General features: G+C 38.1%; 1 protein-coding gene across 10 annotated transcripts in view; it reads left to right on the top strand.

Annotated features, from left to right (window-relative positions):
• NCOA1 (nuclear receptor coactivator 1) overlaps positions 1 to 12,917 on the top strand; it is a 234,621-nt gene extending 221,704 nt beyond the window's left edge. For 7 of the 10 annotated variants that reach the window (XM_058551676.1, XM_058551677.1, XM_058551671.1 and 4 more), the window contains 3 exons: positions 2,189 to 2,372; positions 6,566 to 6,655; positions 10,516 to 12,917. In XM_058551676.1, the coding sequence (XP_058407659.1) occupies positions 2,189 to 2,372; positions 6,566 to 6,655; positions 10,516 to 10,686 (445 nt within the window). In that variant the 3' untranslated portion in view covers positions 10,687 to 12,917. Of the gene's footprint in view, positions 1 to 2,188; positions 2,373 to 6,565; positions 6,656 to 10,373; positions 10,431 to 10,515 lie in introns of all 10 variants that reach the window. The other 3 variants (XM_058551681.1, XM_058551680.1, XM_058551679.1) reach the window with 3 other exon arrangements.
• Positions 12,918 to 17,696: the final 4,779 nt, after the last annotated feature.

Below are 17,696 nucleotides of genomic sequence, written 5' to 3'. Positions count from 1 at the left end.
GGCCAAAGTCTTAATCTTTCCCTCTTCCCCCGATGATTTAGGGGGAAATCAAATACCTGGTGCTAGCCTAAGGAAACTGTGATAACTGCCACAAGACCCACCAGGAAAGCAACGATGGTCCTTCGAGCACTGGGCCTAAGGTGCCAGTGAACCCTCCAGTCCACTGCAGAACTGGAACAGCAAGTGATGCTGCAGAGGGGCTTGGTCTTCTTCCTTTGATGGAAGAGACTAAAATGGAACTATTGGCAAGAGCACTTTGAAAGAACTTAAGCTAATATACAGTCCCAAATATAAATTTGAAAGGAAATTAAATCTTAAACTTTTCACTAAGTATGACATCCTTGCAGTCCTTGAAGCTTCTGCGTGCGTTGACTTACATAGCCCTGCGCCTCCGGGGTGATGATCTATGTATCAATTGACAAATGAGCATTGTCTAAGGCAAAAATGTTCTCATTAGAAAATGGGCAACAGACTATTAGGTTTTTTCTTACCTGTAGTTGTGGGGACACTGCCTCACAAGTGTACACACTGTGCAGACATTAATGGTCCACAGATGCCTTATTGACCATTTCCTAGGCATATAATTTTCTTTGAGCATTTGTGTTTTATAATTACTTAGAAAATTTGCTACTTTCTTCAGACATGATGAATAGGCTGTTTCTCAGCCTGTTAATTTTAGTATGATTATCTTAATTTACCAGAAGCGATAAATGTCAGTACATCCTGCTTTCCCCCTAAGAGCTAGCAAGGAATAGATAAGCCATTGATGGGGTAAATAATTTTTGAAATCAAATTCTCCAGATTTAACATTAAAATAGGTAGAATTTTACCAGCAGCTTATTGTTTAAGAATTGATGATCATAAAATATTTGGTGTTTTGTAGAACTTAAAAAAAGACACAATTCATATTTTCCTTTAGATGTATATATCTGTATCACTGAGAATTTGGAGAGTTCATTTATAAAGTTTCAAATTGGATTTACTTGGAGTTTATTCCATACTATTCTGCCTACTAATAGAAACTGGTTTCACATTTGAGATTTTTGGTATAACAGCAGCCCAGAACTTAGCCATGAAGAAGGAAGTCAGTAAAACAAGCCCTCTGAAAAACATAGCTGCCCTTGCATTTTGCTTCCTAGAAAAGACATGAAGCTGTCTTCAGCCCTGAGAAGACCTTTGATGTCTTTAAAACCATTAAATTTGCCAAATAAAAATATCTGGTTATATACATCTGGTTTCGTCTTAGTTTATAGCATATTGAAACCAGCAGAAGCTGAAACCCTGAGAAGTGATAGCAACCTATAGGACATTGAATACAGACTCTCAAATTTTAATGTGCATAAATAGTTGGAAATGCAGCTTTCTCTACCCACTCCCAGAAAATATGATTCACTAGGGCTAGCATAAGGCCTGGGAGTCTCAATTTCAACAAGTTCCAGGGAAATCTCTTGCAGATGGTCTCTGGACTACACTTCGAAAAACATTGGTGTAGATATAGTAAAATCTATACATAAAAAGCAATCTGAACCTCATCAGTTGACAGCACTGAGTAATAACCCATATCCATAATTCATTCATTCATCAGATATTTACGGAGTACCTGCTATATGTCACTTATTACTAGAGACAAGGAACAAGTGGAACAAGATATCATCATTCCCCTCAAGTGTTAAGTGTAAGAGATGTACAAGCAATCACAATATAAGAATGCTACCTTTGAATCATTCATTCCTTTGTTAATTCCTTCAATGAACATTTATTAAGAATTAATATATATACCAGGCACTCTGTTTAAATAGGATAGTCTCTGTTTAAGAAGATAAAATAGTGTAATAAATTTCAGAATGATTTTGATGGTTAAATGGGTAAACTAGAAGATTTACTTTTGTGGAAAACGACCTTTTTTAATTATTCAGATAATTGGAGCTTAACAACTCTGATATTAGGCTGGATAATTATAACTTAAAATGAACTCTTTTTAGTTATTAAACCCCTTGGGCAGAGTTCAAAATGCATCTGAATTATACTCAATCCTTATATATTGTAATAAGGTGAAGTCTTACATGAACTTAAGAATGTAAAATATTTTCTTTGGAATTCTATCTAATAATTAAGAAACAGAGTCCAGTCACATTATCCCCGTGTTCATGATCAGTGGATATAATCAGAATTGTTTTTGAGTTAACAGTGTGTTCAGTCAAGCTGTCCAGAACCAGCCCACGCCTGCACAGCCAGGAGTGTACAACAATATGAGCATCACCGTATCCATGGCAGGTGGAAACACAAATGTTCAGAACATGAACCCACTGATGGGCCAGATGCAAATGAGCTCTTTGCAGATGCCAGGAATGAACACTGTGTGCCCTGAGCAGGTAAGTGACATAAGTGGCACACTTGCTACATACTAACACCACACCACACCGCAGTTCATTATTCCAAGGAAAATCAGGTATGTTGACAGTTACTTGTCAAAAATAACCACACTTCTTTATTCTTTCCCACTATCTTTTGATAATTGCTATCCCTTAAGATATACAATGGAAATTTTGACAGATCTTATAAGATTTTAGTCTCCTGAGATTTTAGTGTTTTAGATTTATTGTAAAATGATACATATAATACATTAGCTTGGAAGTTACCTCTTTACATTCTGAACACATTTTCTTCATTTCTCCCTTTTGGTTCAACAAATATTTATTCAGTAGTTACTGTGTGCAAAGATAGACCTGTGGGAGATAATATTACAAGTTGGAGAGACACAACATGAACAAAGGATCAGTTGAATAACAGGACAAAACAGCTTTGAAAGAGATGGACCACCCCTAGAACTATACGTATTTATGTCAGATTAGGGGTCTATACAGTTAACTACTGAGGGTTTAAAGGAAAAAGGGCCTGATTAGGAAAGCCTTCATGGAAAATTTGCCTAAAGAAAGAGAATAGAAAAGAACATTCAAGTCTGGTTATCACAGCATGACCTAGGCAGGAATAGAAGTTGAGAAGCCTAATGAATGTTAAGGGGATATTCATATTATATTTAGAACAGAATTTATATGGTAAACTCTTTAGGTGTGTTGTAGACCATCTATATGTTTAGAGTTTATCCTGGAGCCTCCTGAAGATTTTTAAGGAGAGAATAACTAAATTCAAAGTGATATTTAAGATCATTGGAGTTAACTCCCTGTAATTACTATTCTCATTATCAGCAACCACAAAGTAGACTATGGTGACTAGGCTATGATCATGTAGCCATAATTTATAGCAAGTCTTAAAGACATGTAAACACTGAGTAGCTTTTTTATAGAATTTCTTTTTTGTGTGTGAGGAAGATTAGCCCTGAGATAACACCTGTTGCCAATCCTCCTCTTTTTTGCTGAGGAAGATTGGCCCTGGGCTAACATCTGTGCCCATCTTCCTTGACTTTATGTGGGACACCTGCCACAGCATGCCTTATAAGCAGTGTGTAGGTCCGCTCCCAAGATCCGAACCTGCAAACCCCGGGCTGCCAGAAGCAGAGTGCGCAAACTTAACCACTATCCTACTGGGCTGGCCCCTAGAATTTCTTTTTGATGTGAATTTTTTTTTAAAAATCCCTATTCTTCGGGTATTATATAGTAAGCCTAAGGAGGTTAGCAGGGAAAAAACCAACAACTTAGTGATCCATATCTTATAGCAAAATAAAAGAATTAAAAAGGATTGTTTCTTGTTGTTATTCAGATATTAGAATTTTTCACTATCTTCAGTAGATTAAAACAAAATAACAAAAAATATAATGAGTTAGGTAAAAGAATATTACAGTTAAAGTGTATTTCACAATGCATGATTTCACTCGTATGTGGAAGATAAACCAACACACGGACAGATAGAACTGTTTGGTGGTTACCAGGGGCTAGGGGGATAGGGAGTGGGCACAAGGTGTGGAGGGATGCACTTATATGGTGACTGATAAACAATAATGTACAACAAAAATTTCCCAATAAAAAAAAAGAAAGTGTATTTCTTATAGGTTAGGGCTTGCTTTTTTATTCAATTTGACAATCTCTGCCTTTTAATTGGAGTGGGTAGCCCATTTACATTTAATGTGATTATTGATATGGTTGGATTTAAATCTTTCATCTTACTTGTTTTCTCTTTGTCCCATCTCTTGCTTTTTCTTGGTTTAATTAAATATTTTAATTCATTTTATCTCCTTTGTTGGCTTATTAACTATATATAATTCCGTTTTGTTATTTTACTGGTTGCTTTAGGGTTTATAGTATACATCTTTAACTTATCACTGTTTACCTTCAAGTGATATTATATCATCTCATATATAATATAAGAGCCTCACAAGAGTTTATTTCCATTTCTCTCCTCCTGTGCTATTATTGTCATCCATGTTATGTCTACATATGTTATATACCCCACAATATATTGTTAGAACTTTTACTTTAAACAATTATATATTTTTTAAATTTAAATAAAAAGCCTTTTATATTTACCCATATAGTTATTTCCTGTGTTGTTCATTCCTTTGTGTAGATCTAAATTTCCATCTGGTATCATTTTCCTTCCGTCTGAAGGTCTTCACTTAACATTTTTTATGGTGCAGGTCTGCTGGTGATGAATTCTTGCAGTTTTTGTATGTCTGAAAAGTTTTTGTTTCACCTTCATCTTTGAAAGTTCTTTTCCCTGAATTCTAGATTGGCATTTTTAGCTTTCAGTACTTTAAAGATGATGCTCCACTGCAGTATTTCTGATGATATATCTGCTGTCATTTTATCTTTTTTCCTCTGTACTTAATTGATTTTTTTTTCCCTCTCTGGCTGCTTTTAAGATTATTCTCTTTATCACTGGTTTTAAGCAATTCAATTATGATATGCCTTAGTGTGATTTTCTTCATAGTTCTTGTGCTTGGGGTTCAGTGAGCTTCTTGATTAATGGATGTATAATTTTCATCAAATTTGGAATAATATTGGCCATTATTTCTTCAAATATTTTTTTCTGTCACCACCCCCCTCGTCTCCTTCAGAGACTCCAATTACACATACAGTAGGCCACTTGAAGTTGTCCCGTAGCTCACTGATTGGGTTTGGAGGTTTTTGGGGGATGCAAGGTCAATCATTTTTTCTCTGCGTATTTCATTTTGGATAGTTTCTGTTGCTATAGCTTCAGGTTCACTAATCTTTTCAATGTCTGGTCTGTTAATTTTATCTAGTGTATTTTTCATCTCACACATTGCTGTTTTCATCTCTAGAAGTTCAATTTGGACCTTTTTTATATCTTTCATATCTCTAACATGTTCAGTCTTTTCTCTATCTTCTTGAATATGTGGAATACAGTTATTATAATAACCACTTTAATGTTCTTGGCTGTCAGTTCTATCATCCACATCATTTGGGGGTTAGTTTTAATTGATTGACTTATCTTTTCATTAGAGGTCATATTTTTCTGCCACTTTGTGTACCTGGTAATTTTTTATTAGATGCCAGACATGTGAATTTTACCTTGATATGCCTATAAATATTCTTGAGCTTTGTTCTGGGAAGTAGTTAAGATACTTGAAACAGTTTGATCCTTTCAGTTCTTACTCTTTTGTTAAGTGGGACCAGAGCAGTATTTAGTATAGGGCTAATTTTACCTTACTACTGAGGCAAAAGCTTTCTAGTGAGCTACCTGAGACTACATGAATTATGATGTTTTTCCACTCTGGCTGGTAGAATCAGGACCTCTTCCCCAGCTGTGTGTGATCTTTAGGAATTATTCCATGTAAACCTTTTCAGGTGAATCTTCCCTCTGCTTTGGGTAGTTCCCTAATATCCATTAGCTCATCAGTACTAAGCCACAGACTCGAGGGAAACCTCTGCAGATCTTCAGAGTGTTCTCTCTGTGTAGCTCTCCCCTGATATTGTGCCCTGTGAATTCCAGCTGCCTTGGCCATCTCAGACTTCCAGCTGCATCCTCTCAACTCAGGGAGCATGGCAGGCTCTGCCAGGATTCCCTTTCCCCATGCTGCAGCCTGGAAATTTTCTCTAGGGAGTAGGCTCGGGCAGTCATAGGACTCACCTCAATTGTTTTCCATCTCTCAGGGCTAACTCTCCTTCAGCGCCTTTGTCCAGTGTCTTGAATGCCTTCATTTTATATATTTTGTCTAATTTTTTAGTTCATTTAGGCAGAGGATAAATCTGATCCCTGTTACTGAATCTTGATCAGAAGTGGAAGTCTTTTGCTAATTAACTTTTGTGTATGTGAATTAACTTTTTATTGAAGTATCAGTATAAGAATATACAGAAAAGTATACGAGTAGATGAATTTCCACAAACTGAACACGCCTTTATAACTACCACCCAGATCAAGAAACAGAACAGCCCCCCAGAGGTTCTCTTCTTGCTACCTTACACGTCACTCTCCACCCCTGCAAAGGGAACCACTATCCTGACTTCTCACAACACAGTAAATTGCTAAGCTTTTTATTTCTGCTGTCCTCCTATTATTTTTCTGTCAGTGGGATTGTGTTTCATTGAAGAATTTGGTCTTCAACTTAAACAACTAGCTTGTAATTTGATCTTATTCTTATCTTTAATAGATAAATGATCCAGCACTGAGACACACAGGCCTCTACTGCAACCAGCTGTCATCCACTGACCTTCTCAAAACAGAAGCAGATGGAACCCAGGTCAGTAAGAAAATTCTAAGCCCAGAGCTATCAAATGTACTCTAGATACACAGGAAACTTTGTGTAGCATCGTAGTTAAGAGCCTGACCTTGGGAGTCAGACCTGGGTGTGAGTCCTGGCTCTACTCTTCTTAGCTGTGTCATCCTGGGCATGTTAGGGAACTTTCCTGAGTGGCTGTATAACCAAGAGAACTAACAAGATACCTGTTTAGAGGGTTGCTTATAGAAGAGGGTTAAATGAGATAAGCTTTCAGAAGTTTTAATCCAGTGTTTAGACAGGATAAGGGGATCACAAATGGTGGCCACTAATTGTTATTTTGTAAATAAACACTGTGCTAAAATTCATGTGTAATCAAAATATCTCAAAAGATCTTAGTAAATTCAGACAGAACAGAATGCCTGCTGTGTACTCTGCCTCCTTTTAGAAACTTGTTTCAAAACAATACAAATAGCAAGGGTGGCTACTTTCCTATATGAACTTAAATTTTGGAGGTTTTAATTCACTTCAATAACTTTGGTTTAGTCTTTAGTCTCTTAATAAATATTTTTTTAAAATACAGGCATTATGCTAAGGTGGAGATACAAAGAAACATGAGACACGTTTGCCCTTTAGGTGAACTGTGCAGAGAAGTGAGGAAAGGAAGTTTCATTTGTGAAATGATTGTGATTGGCCAGGCACTGTGCTGTGCACTGTCTGCTTTATCTCATGTAAGCCTCACTAGAACCCTTTGAAGGAGGTGGTATTCCTTTTTTTCACAGATGATAAAACTGAACCTGAGGAGATTTAACTACATGCACAATTCACAAAGCTAGAAAGTGGCAGAGCTGAGGTTCAAACCCAGGTCTTTCTAACACCAAAGTTCATGCGGTTTCTGCCATACCACTTTGGGCCTGTTGAAAGATAAAACATATAGACATATGCACATAAATTGTCATATAATCAAAAAAGACCAACTCAAATTTATGTTAACGCCACAAGCATTAAAAGAAACAAGAAATTGCTGAGCTGGTCTGAACAGCATTTACACAGGAGATGGGACTGAACTGGGCCTGAAGTACAGTTAGCAAGGCAAAGTGAAGGGGAAAGATACTATAGTTGTTGGAGGCCGGGGTCGGGGGTGAACTTGGAAGTCTAGGGAATTGGAAGTAGAGGGCACAGAGAGAGAGAAACAGTAAAATCTGAGCGTAGTACTGGAAAACCAAATCCCCTGAAGGTAAAGGTTTGTAATAAGAATTTATAGGAATTAAATTTGGTAAAGTAGATTGGGGCAAATTTCCAGAGGCTTTGAATGCTAAACTAAGGGATTTGGATTTAGTCCTGCAGAGGAAGCTTCATCCCTGATGGGGAGCAGCGATAAAAGTGCTAGTTTAGGCTTCATCCTGATGGGAAGGAGGGGAAAAGAGTAGCACTGGCAGCCAGCTCAGGAGGAGAAAGATCAGTTAGGAGGCTGTGTCCATAGTCGGAGCATTAGGAAATAGGATCTGAGGCCTGTGAGGGTGAAGAGGGGATTTTGTGATGGGGGAAATGAAGATAGTCTTCATTCACTAGAAGTTTTTGAAAGTCTAACACCTACAGAGACATATACTGGGAAGTTCAACAAATTAGTTAAAATATGACAACCAGGTTTTAAAGTTCTTGAGCCCCAGGACAGTATTTGAATTGGAGTAAAAACTATGGTGGAAAATGTTAAGAGGTTGGGACTCAGCTCTCACACCCCTCTTGTCTCCTGGCAAATTGTAAGCTTCATTTGCATCTTTGCCTGTCTGTGAAGATGTGGCAATATCAGAAGTCCTTTGAGGTCTGGTCTAAAGCACCCCATTTCTAAGTAATAGTTTGAAATGTGTACTTTTTAGAGTTTGGTTTAATCTTTTTGATTTTTTAAGTTTCAAAATAGAGTATGTTAAAAAAGCATTCTTTTTAAAGAAGCAGAATTTTCTCTCTAGTTTTTATCATGCCTTTATCAAGAATGTTTTTCAGTGTTTAGGGACAGAAACACCTGTGCTCTGCCCCAATATTTCATATGTTGAAACATATAAACATGAAATTTTGTATGTTAATTGTTTAAAAAAATTAGTCAGTGCCTAAAAGCACTATACTGTGTGCTCATGTTAAGTTTCAGTGGCAGAATCTTCTTTCTGTTGTAGCCCATCATGAAATCTCTATTTGCTCCAATGTTTTTGTATTTGCCAAACAGAAGCTGGGGAGTGAGTAAGATAGAAATATAGAGACAGTTGTGCAGAAAAGGAGAAGGAAAAGACATGGAGAGGAGGACTGAGGAGGATTGAAGACCTGGGATGGGGAGGAAGCAAGACAGAGGAAAGAACAGCAAAGCAACACAGACTAGAGAAGCAGGAAGAAGGCTAGTAGGGAGATTGTTGACATGGGGAGAGCGGAATGCCAGGGGTGGAGCTCTTGAAGGAAGAGAGTAGGAATGAGAAGTCACAGAGAACAACCGGAGGTGGGGGGGTGGTGCACAGAAGCAGCTAGAGAACAGACTCAGAGAGCTAGTGTATTTTAGGTCCACAAGAAAGAGCCCCAAAGAAGAAGAAAACAAATGGGAGCATATGGCGGCAAGAAGCAAAATTTAGGAAAGTGGGGTGAGAGGAGGATCAGGAGAGAAACGATGCTAATCTAACTAGATTCATAGGTACTAAAAAAGCCCCGCTCAGGAAATGTCTGCCTATCTGAGAGAGAGTAGATGGAGGTGTGGATGGATGGAGAGGACCGGGGGCCAGACTGATGCAGCAATTGGATGATTGGGACATTTGACATTTGGCCAATGAAGGGTACTGGAAAACAACTTTTATTCAATTAGGATAGAAAAGTTTTCAGAAAAGCCAAGTGTAGTTAGCATGAATTAGTGATGAATGACCAAAAAAATGCATCACTAATCTAAAATACTTCACGAACCTATTAAACCTGAGGCACAAGTTTGCTAAACACTTGAGGCACTTATTTAGATGCACTTGGATGCCTGAGAAGGCATCTCCATTCTTGGTCTGGAACATTCACAAGTGTGATATTGGCCTTAATCAGTTCTTTAAATGACTTTTTAATAAGGCTGCTTGGTAAAGACTAACTTCTGGCTTTGTTTTCTCAGTAGAAAATGCTAGAACTATGCAACTTTAGACATTTTTAAGGAATACGTGTATTATAACTGAAAGTAGTTAAAGGGAAAATTCACACTGTTCTCAGCTAGTAGTTTACTGTTATTTTTAGTTCATGTGTTTAAATGGATTGTCTATCAGGAAAAAGAAGTTAAATATAAAATTGTTCTGCTAATATTTTGCTGTAATTCTAAAGTCAATCTGTAAAGGAGCTGTGCTATAGTACATTTAGATACTACACAAATCTTCTGGACATTAACTTTAGTAATGCTGATGTCCTATTACTGAATTGTGGTGGTGATGTTTTGCTAATACTAGGTTCAAAGCTCTTAATTTTCTAACATCATAAAGATTTTTTTATTCTACTAAAGTCATCCGTAGAATGTTTTTAAACCAGTTTTCCAAATAACATATTTTTTTAAACCCACCACTGGATACCCTGACTCTGAAACTGGGCTTTTCCCAATCTTGGCAGTATTAGCAATGATGCTCACTTTCAGTATTGATGTGAGCCTGTAGGAGGCTTGACCATTCCAATTTTGATTTTATTTTTAAAGTGTGAACTTTCCAGAACCCTGAGCAAAATGAGTGCAGCGATTTTCTTTTTGTAGGACAAGAAGACAGAAGAGTTCTTCTCTGTGGTGACTACAGACTAGAGGAATGCTCTAGTGAGTTTCCACTTCAAGTAGTACCCACTCATAAGCCGGGGGGGCAGACCCTTCTGTCTAAACACATCTTTTATTTGTGTTCCAGCAGGTGCAACAGGTTCAGGTGTTTGCTGACGTCCAGTGTACAGTGAATCTGGTAGGCGGGGACCCTTACCTGAACCAGCCTGGTCCACTGGGAACTCAAAAACCCACAGCAGGACCACAGACCCCCCAGGCCCAGCAGAAGAGCCTCCTTCAGCAGCTACTGACTGAATAACCACTTTTAAAGGAATGTGAAATTTAAATAATAGACATACAGAGATATACAAATATATTATATATTTTTCTGAGATTTTTGATATCTCAATCTGCAGCCATTCTTCAGGTCGTAGCATTTGGAGCAAAAAAAAAAAAGGAGTTCACTTTTGTTGGGAGATTGAGAGATGTTTTTGTTTCTTTCTTTGTAAAGGCCTTGGATATTGAAAAAATAACAAGGCAGAACAGTTGGACAATCTATTTCTTGAGCCAAATTTAATTATTCTTATTTTTGTAATCAGTCATTGGCTTCTTATCTGGATGAAGGCTTTTGGAGGAGAACCAGAACGACAAGTTCCAAGGGGATGATGAAGCTCCGCCTCCACTGGCTCAGTCCCCACCCTGCCAAGGAAGAAGGGCCCGGTGGGCTTTGCCTGTGCCCATCCACGAAAGGCTGTCACGTGTCTCTAAATCAACAGCCCTCCCCTTCCCAACCCCAGGCAGCTTGTGTGTACAATCAGCTTCTTCTAGCAACTCTCTCTCTGTTGGCTTCAAGAGAATATTTTGCCTCCACATATGTACTCCTTCTCCTTTTTTTAAAGATGGATTTAAACCAAGATCCCTCCAGGATCGAGGATGAAATGAGTATATTCACAGAGGAATCCAAAAAAATACAGTTTGGGGGAAAATGCAATAATTTTTGATGAGATGGGTGAAGGACAAGAAGTGAGTTTTGTCAATTACTGTAGATACAATTTTCTGATTCAATCTGGAAAAAAAGGCAGCCTGTTCTTTCTGCTTTTATTGTATTAACAGCTGAGGTAGCTAAAGTTATTTAAAATAAAATTAAATTTATGATCCAAGTAGCTTATTTTCCCCTTTAAATCTTACTGTAAATATATTTGATTTCTTGTAGAAATTGATTTCCTTCTGTTTAATTTTATGGTTTTATTATCATACTCTTGATTTTTCTAAATTTGTGTGTGAAATATAACATTGATTGAATTGCAGTTACATTTGGCTAGTAATATTTCATTATTTTAATAACTGTGACGCCATGTATGGATTTACTTTGGGGTTCAAATCAAAATGCCACTGCCAGAAAGAGCTGTTCCAGGTGAGCTAGAGCACACTGCCCTAGAGTGCCCCTGGGATCATGCAACTTGAGAGCAGTGCAAGGAATTATCACCAGAAGTACACAGGCTGCTTGTACAGAGAAAAATTAGTACTCAAAGAAAATCTTCATTTTTTTTTTTTAGGTTGACTTTGGGAATTCGAATTTTTATCAGTACAAATATAATTTCTCTATCCTGCTCTGAGGCTAATTGGTACCATATTTTCCCTTTGTGTCTTGTCACTCTGCCAAGTCTTATCTCATCCTGGTCTCTGAGTCAAGGACCCAGTGAACTGACTTTCTAGTTCTAGAAGTTCCACCGCAAGGCCAGGAAAACTTGAGAAAGGTTTTGTGGAAGAAGCAAAGGTAGACCCCATCACTCGCCTTTACCTGCACCTCTGGGCCTGTGAATGATGACAGCATCTGACATTGTGCACCAGCTACCTCTGCTTCCATGGTAGAGAAAAGGCCATAAGAACTAACAATGGAAGAGGAGCGTGGACTCAGACATCAAGGAAGAAGCCATTTTCCCAGGTCCTCCTTTCTGCATCTCACCACCCCTAGTTACAAATAACTCCATTGAACAGCATCTATTCAAAAACTATACTGAATAAAAAGATTGGTGGAAGGGCTCACATGGGTAGCAACTATGAAACAGAAGTAGGACACTCAGTTACAAACATTGTGTCTTTTAGTTTTTCAGAAAATGCATCCCTGATTTCATTCATTCCCAGCTTGAAAGCCCAGCCATATTACTCTAGTCCCTACCAAACTGCTCTACAAGGTCATTTCTGTTTTGTTTGTGATATTTAGACGTGCAAACTTCAGGAAGTTCACCTTTAACTTCAGCATTCCAGATGAAGTTTCCTGACCCAGTGCTTTTGCATAAGGAACTAGAAAAAAAAAGTGGTAAGGAAAATTGGAGATGCTAATAACATCCTCCCCCCATCCCAACTGCACCTTAAAGTATGCATGTCACCTTCAAGGTTTTATAATTGCACTGTTTGTTTTATGTATGTACAGATTAAAATTATTGCTACATTTGAGGAAAATAAAATTGCTTGCTTCTATGTAATTCCTGTCATTCCACAGGAAATTCACTTTTCCAGCTACTGAATAGAATTTGTTTAACAACCTCATGGGTTGCCTCTTCATTTACAGGGAAGAAATGAAACTTACATCCTGCAGGAATTAATAGGATGATAAAAGAAAGGATCCCTGAAGCCAAAGATCCTCAGAGTCAGCCTAATGTGAACCAGACCAGTGAAATCTGAGAAGGTCAAAGTGAAGTCGTGATAGTGGGCCTTGAGGAAATTCTAACTTTGACCGTTTGTCTGATAATTAAACACTCTGGTCCTGCTGTTTCTTGGCCCAGGAGATCTGGTCCAGACAGCACTTCATGGCTACAAGATACCGTATCTGTCTCCATCATTGGTTTTTATATATTAACATTTATTATTATTATACAGATTATACAAATATTGAATCTTAGTTCAGGAGGCTCCTTCAATCTGACAATGTATTTTATAAAAATTAGGCCCTGTTTCTTGTTTGTGTGTTTTTAAGGCGGCCTAAATCCACCAACACTTGGCTAAGTAGTGCCAGGGTAAGGAGGATAAACAAATGTGATTCTAGAGGGCAAGGAAGGGTGTATATCCCACATTCCTACACATAAATACACACAGATTTGGTAGCTCTTGTCTGAAGTCATATTTATGGGGGAACAAAACCTTTTTTCCCAAAGTTAGGATAAAGTAAAAATAATACTTCTCTTAAATGAGGCTGAACATTGATTTAAATTTATCCTGAACTAGGAGTGGGAAGGCCATTAGAAAAACAAGTAGAAACAACTGAGGAAAAAGTGAGGTTGATATAGAGAAACTTCATCTTCTTTATGGTTTTGCCTAAGATAGATTCTGTACCTAGAAACTGTCTCCTGGGCTCTGACAATCAAAGAAAAAGAAAGGACAGTTGTCTGCTTACAAAGGAAGATGTGCTGATTTCCTTGTTGACATTAACTGCTCTTCCCAGAAGAGCAGCTCCACTTGAAAAAAGTCAGTAATTCAGAGCTTCATCCTTGACCGTTCCTGTACTTCTGAAAAAGATCTTGGTGATTTAATTAAGCCCATGAATTCTTTTTATTGGAGAAAACTGCCAAAGGAAGCATTCTTCCATCCAGAACCTTTTCTGCCAGCACTAAATTAGTTTTCTTTATATATTTTATTTTCATTGCCACAAGAGCTTTTAACAAGATTGAAGAATCACAAAGCTCTGGCCTCATTCACTCATTCGACACATTTTATTGTCTTTATTCAAGGCACTAGGGTTATGGAAGGATCCAGACAGACATGGACCTGCCCTCCCAGAGCTTGTATTCATGTGGAGGGACTTACATGGTTATAATCACAATTGGATTATAAGTGGTATAAAGCAGAGTTAGAGGTTGCTTTGTGAGTGAGACCTTGTCTGGAGAGTCAAGGAAGGTTTCCTTGAGGAAGAAATGGCATTTGAAGTGAGGTTTGCAGGGTGATGAGGAAGACGCTCAGTGAAGAGCAGAGTGAGGAGAAGTCTTCTGAGGAACAGCACGTGTGAAAGCCTGGAGACAGGAAGGAGCCCCAGAAAGGTGGATTTTTAAATTGGTAACCAGTGTTCTTGAGTTCTCATAAACATTTTATTAGGATTATGTCAGCTGGTGGACTGGAAAGTAATTTAAATCAGCCTTTGGCTCCAGAAGGAACATGAACTAGGCTCTGGGATCCTCACTTGGAAATTGTGCCAGCCAGGAGCTAAGGTCTCTTCCATAACTAGCCCTATCCAGCCAGAAGTACAGGCTTTTATATCTTTTACATAATAATATGTCGTAGCTGAAGACAATATTAAAAACATTCAGGGAAAATAAGTTTGTACTGTAACAATTTCTAAGGTGCTTTTAGGTACATTATCTCATTCAGTCCTCTGCAGTCCTTTGAAAGTTGTTGTAAAGAGAAAACTATAAAAGGTTATGACACAAACACTGTTTATCAGTGGAATTGGGACTTGAGACCAAGTCTTCTAATTCCAAATTCTGGATTCATTATCCTGGACTATATGATTTAGAACTGATTTGGAATCTGCAGACTTGAATCTCATTGTGTGACCTTAGGCAATGCTTTCTTATATGAGTTAACTTTTTAAAAAAGGCTTTGAAAAGAGAGGTGAGAACTTAAGAGCTGAGAAGAGAGGACCTGGCCCTGCTCTGGAGGCAGGCAGAGCCTGACCTTTGGAGGCCTAAATAAGGATGAGCTTTGGCATAAGGTCAGCAGGGTGTCCCACTACAGTTGTGGGAGAGGCATTCTGTCCCTGCATATCTAGCCAGGAAATGAAAAAGGGTCCATGAAACTGCAGTTTCCTCTCCTGAGCTTAAAAGAATTTTGGAAAATGTGGGTTCTTTGTGGGGCAAGTATAAAGTGACAGAGGATCCTTATTGTGAGACAGGAAATTTGGTTTCTTGGATCAGATCAGGGAAGCATTCACTTTTCTCTGGCTACTAATCCTTCTGCAGACAAGAATCTTTCTCCTATGCTAGAGTTTGGCTCTGGTCTAATCACTTGTGCTTGCCTCAGAACTATGGTAGTTTGTGCAACCAACAGAAGCAAGCAATGCCCACAGTTATCTGGAACAAACCTGAGACATTGGTCTGAGAAAAGAATTAAAATGTTAAAAGGAATCATTTTTATTCCGTCAAGTTTTCCTCCCACTCCAATGCCCAGAGATCCTAAGATACAGAGTAAAACAAAAAACCTTAGACCAAGGTTTTGGTATTTATTCCATTTTTGATGAGCTGTTGCAGTGCAGATATTGTGATAGGCCGTATGGAGAATACAGAGATGCTTGCCTGAAGCTGCTTCCTTCCTAATAATGGAGATTCTACATCAGTTAAGAAATACTTTTTCTTTCTACTCTGCCAAGCAATATGCTAGACTAATACTCTTGGCTAATAATTTCTTAGTTTGTACAGCACATACAGTATGTCATTTGATCTTCAAAATCCTATGAAGCAATTAGAGTAGGTCATAGCCCCATTTTACAGATGGTGAAACTGAAGCTCAGGTTTTTGGTCAGATAGCCAGGAAGTGCTGGACCCAAAAGTCAATCCTTGGGCTTTGGGATGAAACCTACCATTGTTTCCACTGCACAATACAACTGTTAGAGATAAAAGCATATTAGACAGTAACACATAAAGATTGTGGGAATCCTGATGAGTTAAAATTGTTCTCTGAAACTCAAGTTCCTTAGAAGTTTGTTGGGGTTTCCATTTTGAAAGTAAACTGGGCACTAATTTTGAGTTAAAGTACTGATTTTTTTCATGTTTTAAATTTGTGTGAGGGTAATAAGTTCTCAAGCAAGTCCCTGTACTCTCCCTGAATTATTTCATCTTTTCCCTTGAACTCAGTACCACTTACATTAATATGCATCTTAAGTCCACCCTTCTAGCCAAGATCTCTCTCAAGATCCAGTCCTGAATTTCCAACTGGTAAACATTACCACATGGCCTCCAGCACCTCAAACTTAAGTCCCAAACCAAATAACTTCTCCACAAATAACGTTCTTTTATCCCTTATCTGAATTAATTGCATCATTTTGTTAGTGGTCATTTTCTTTTTTTTTTTTATAATTTTATTTTTTTTCCCCCAAAGCCCCAGTAGATAGTTGTATGCCATAGCTGCACATCCTTCCAGTCGTTGTACGTGGGACGCGGCCTCAGCATGGCCGTAGAAGTGGCGCGTCGGCGCGCGCCCGGGATCCGAACCCGAGCCGCCAGCAGCGGAGTGCGCACTTAACCGCTAAGCCACAGGGCTGGCCAAAATTAGTAAGGCACTTTAGTGGTCATTTTCAACAACTTCCTCCCACTCATCTCACCAAATTGCAAAAAGTTATCCTTTGAAGTGCTTCACAGCTATCTTCTCCTTTCTAATTCTATTTATCACAGACCAAATTCAGGATTTAATTATCTTTCTTTGGATGATTACAATAACCACCTTTATGCCTTTTACATTCATTCTTCACAAAATTATCAGAGAAATCTTTCTAAACATGACCTTCAGAATCTATTAGTGACTACTTTTTGCCTATAGTTGATTTGAAATCAACCTAGCTTTTAAGCTTCCTTACTCTCTACACCTTCTCTAAACAAGTGGTCTTTATTCCTGATTTTACTATGTTCTCACTTCCATTGCCATATTTATTGTCTTTCTTCAGCCTGTAATGCTCCTACTCGTCCTTCAAAGCTTCAGTTTAGATGCCCTTTCCAAGAAGACTTCATTGGTCCCCACACTTAGAGTAGCCCCCTCTTCTGTACTGTCTTGCTGCAGTGTTTGGGCCTCCATTTGGCACTTGGTTATAAATAAATCTATTTTCTCCATCACCAAATTATAAGCTTCTTAAAGAAGAGGTCCACATCTCTCTTTTTGTCCCCTACTATGTTCCTTCCACATAGTAGGCTCTTAACTGCTGATTGAAGAAATAGGTTCAGAAGCAGTATTTTAAATAAGAGAAAGGAGCTGATGCACAGACCAGGCACTGAGTTGTCTTCCTAAAGACCTGATTGTTGAGCTAACGGAAGGTTGCAAGGTGTCAAAGAGTCCAAGACAATGTCATGAGTCTGTCTTGCTGATTGTTCCTTTTTTTCATGAAATGTGAGCCTCCACAAATTTGGAGAATTTGCAGAACATTAGCAGTTATCTTTAATACTTCCACTTTTTAAGGATGGTGTTTTAAAAAAAATTAATGCACATGTAAGTTGCTCAAAAGTAACACTTTTTCATGCTCTCAAGCTTTATATTTATAGTTGATATATGCTTTTGTTAACCTTTACTTTTCTCAGAAATGACCTCTCCACTGAAAATCAGCTGATTGGGTTGACTATAATCCTTTCCAAT

This window comes from Diceros bicornis, chromosome 12 (genome assembly GCF_020826845.1).
Source record: "Diceros bicornis minor isolate mBicDic1 chromosome 12, mDicBic1.mat.cur, whole genome shotgun sequence".
Lineage (NCBI taxonomy): Eukaryota > Metazoa > Chordata > Mammalia > Perissodactyla > Rhinocerotidae > Diceros > Diceros bicornis.
The sequence above is the reverse complement of the archived record's forward strand: the minus strand, read 5'-3'. Positions and strand labels throughout refer to the sequence as shown.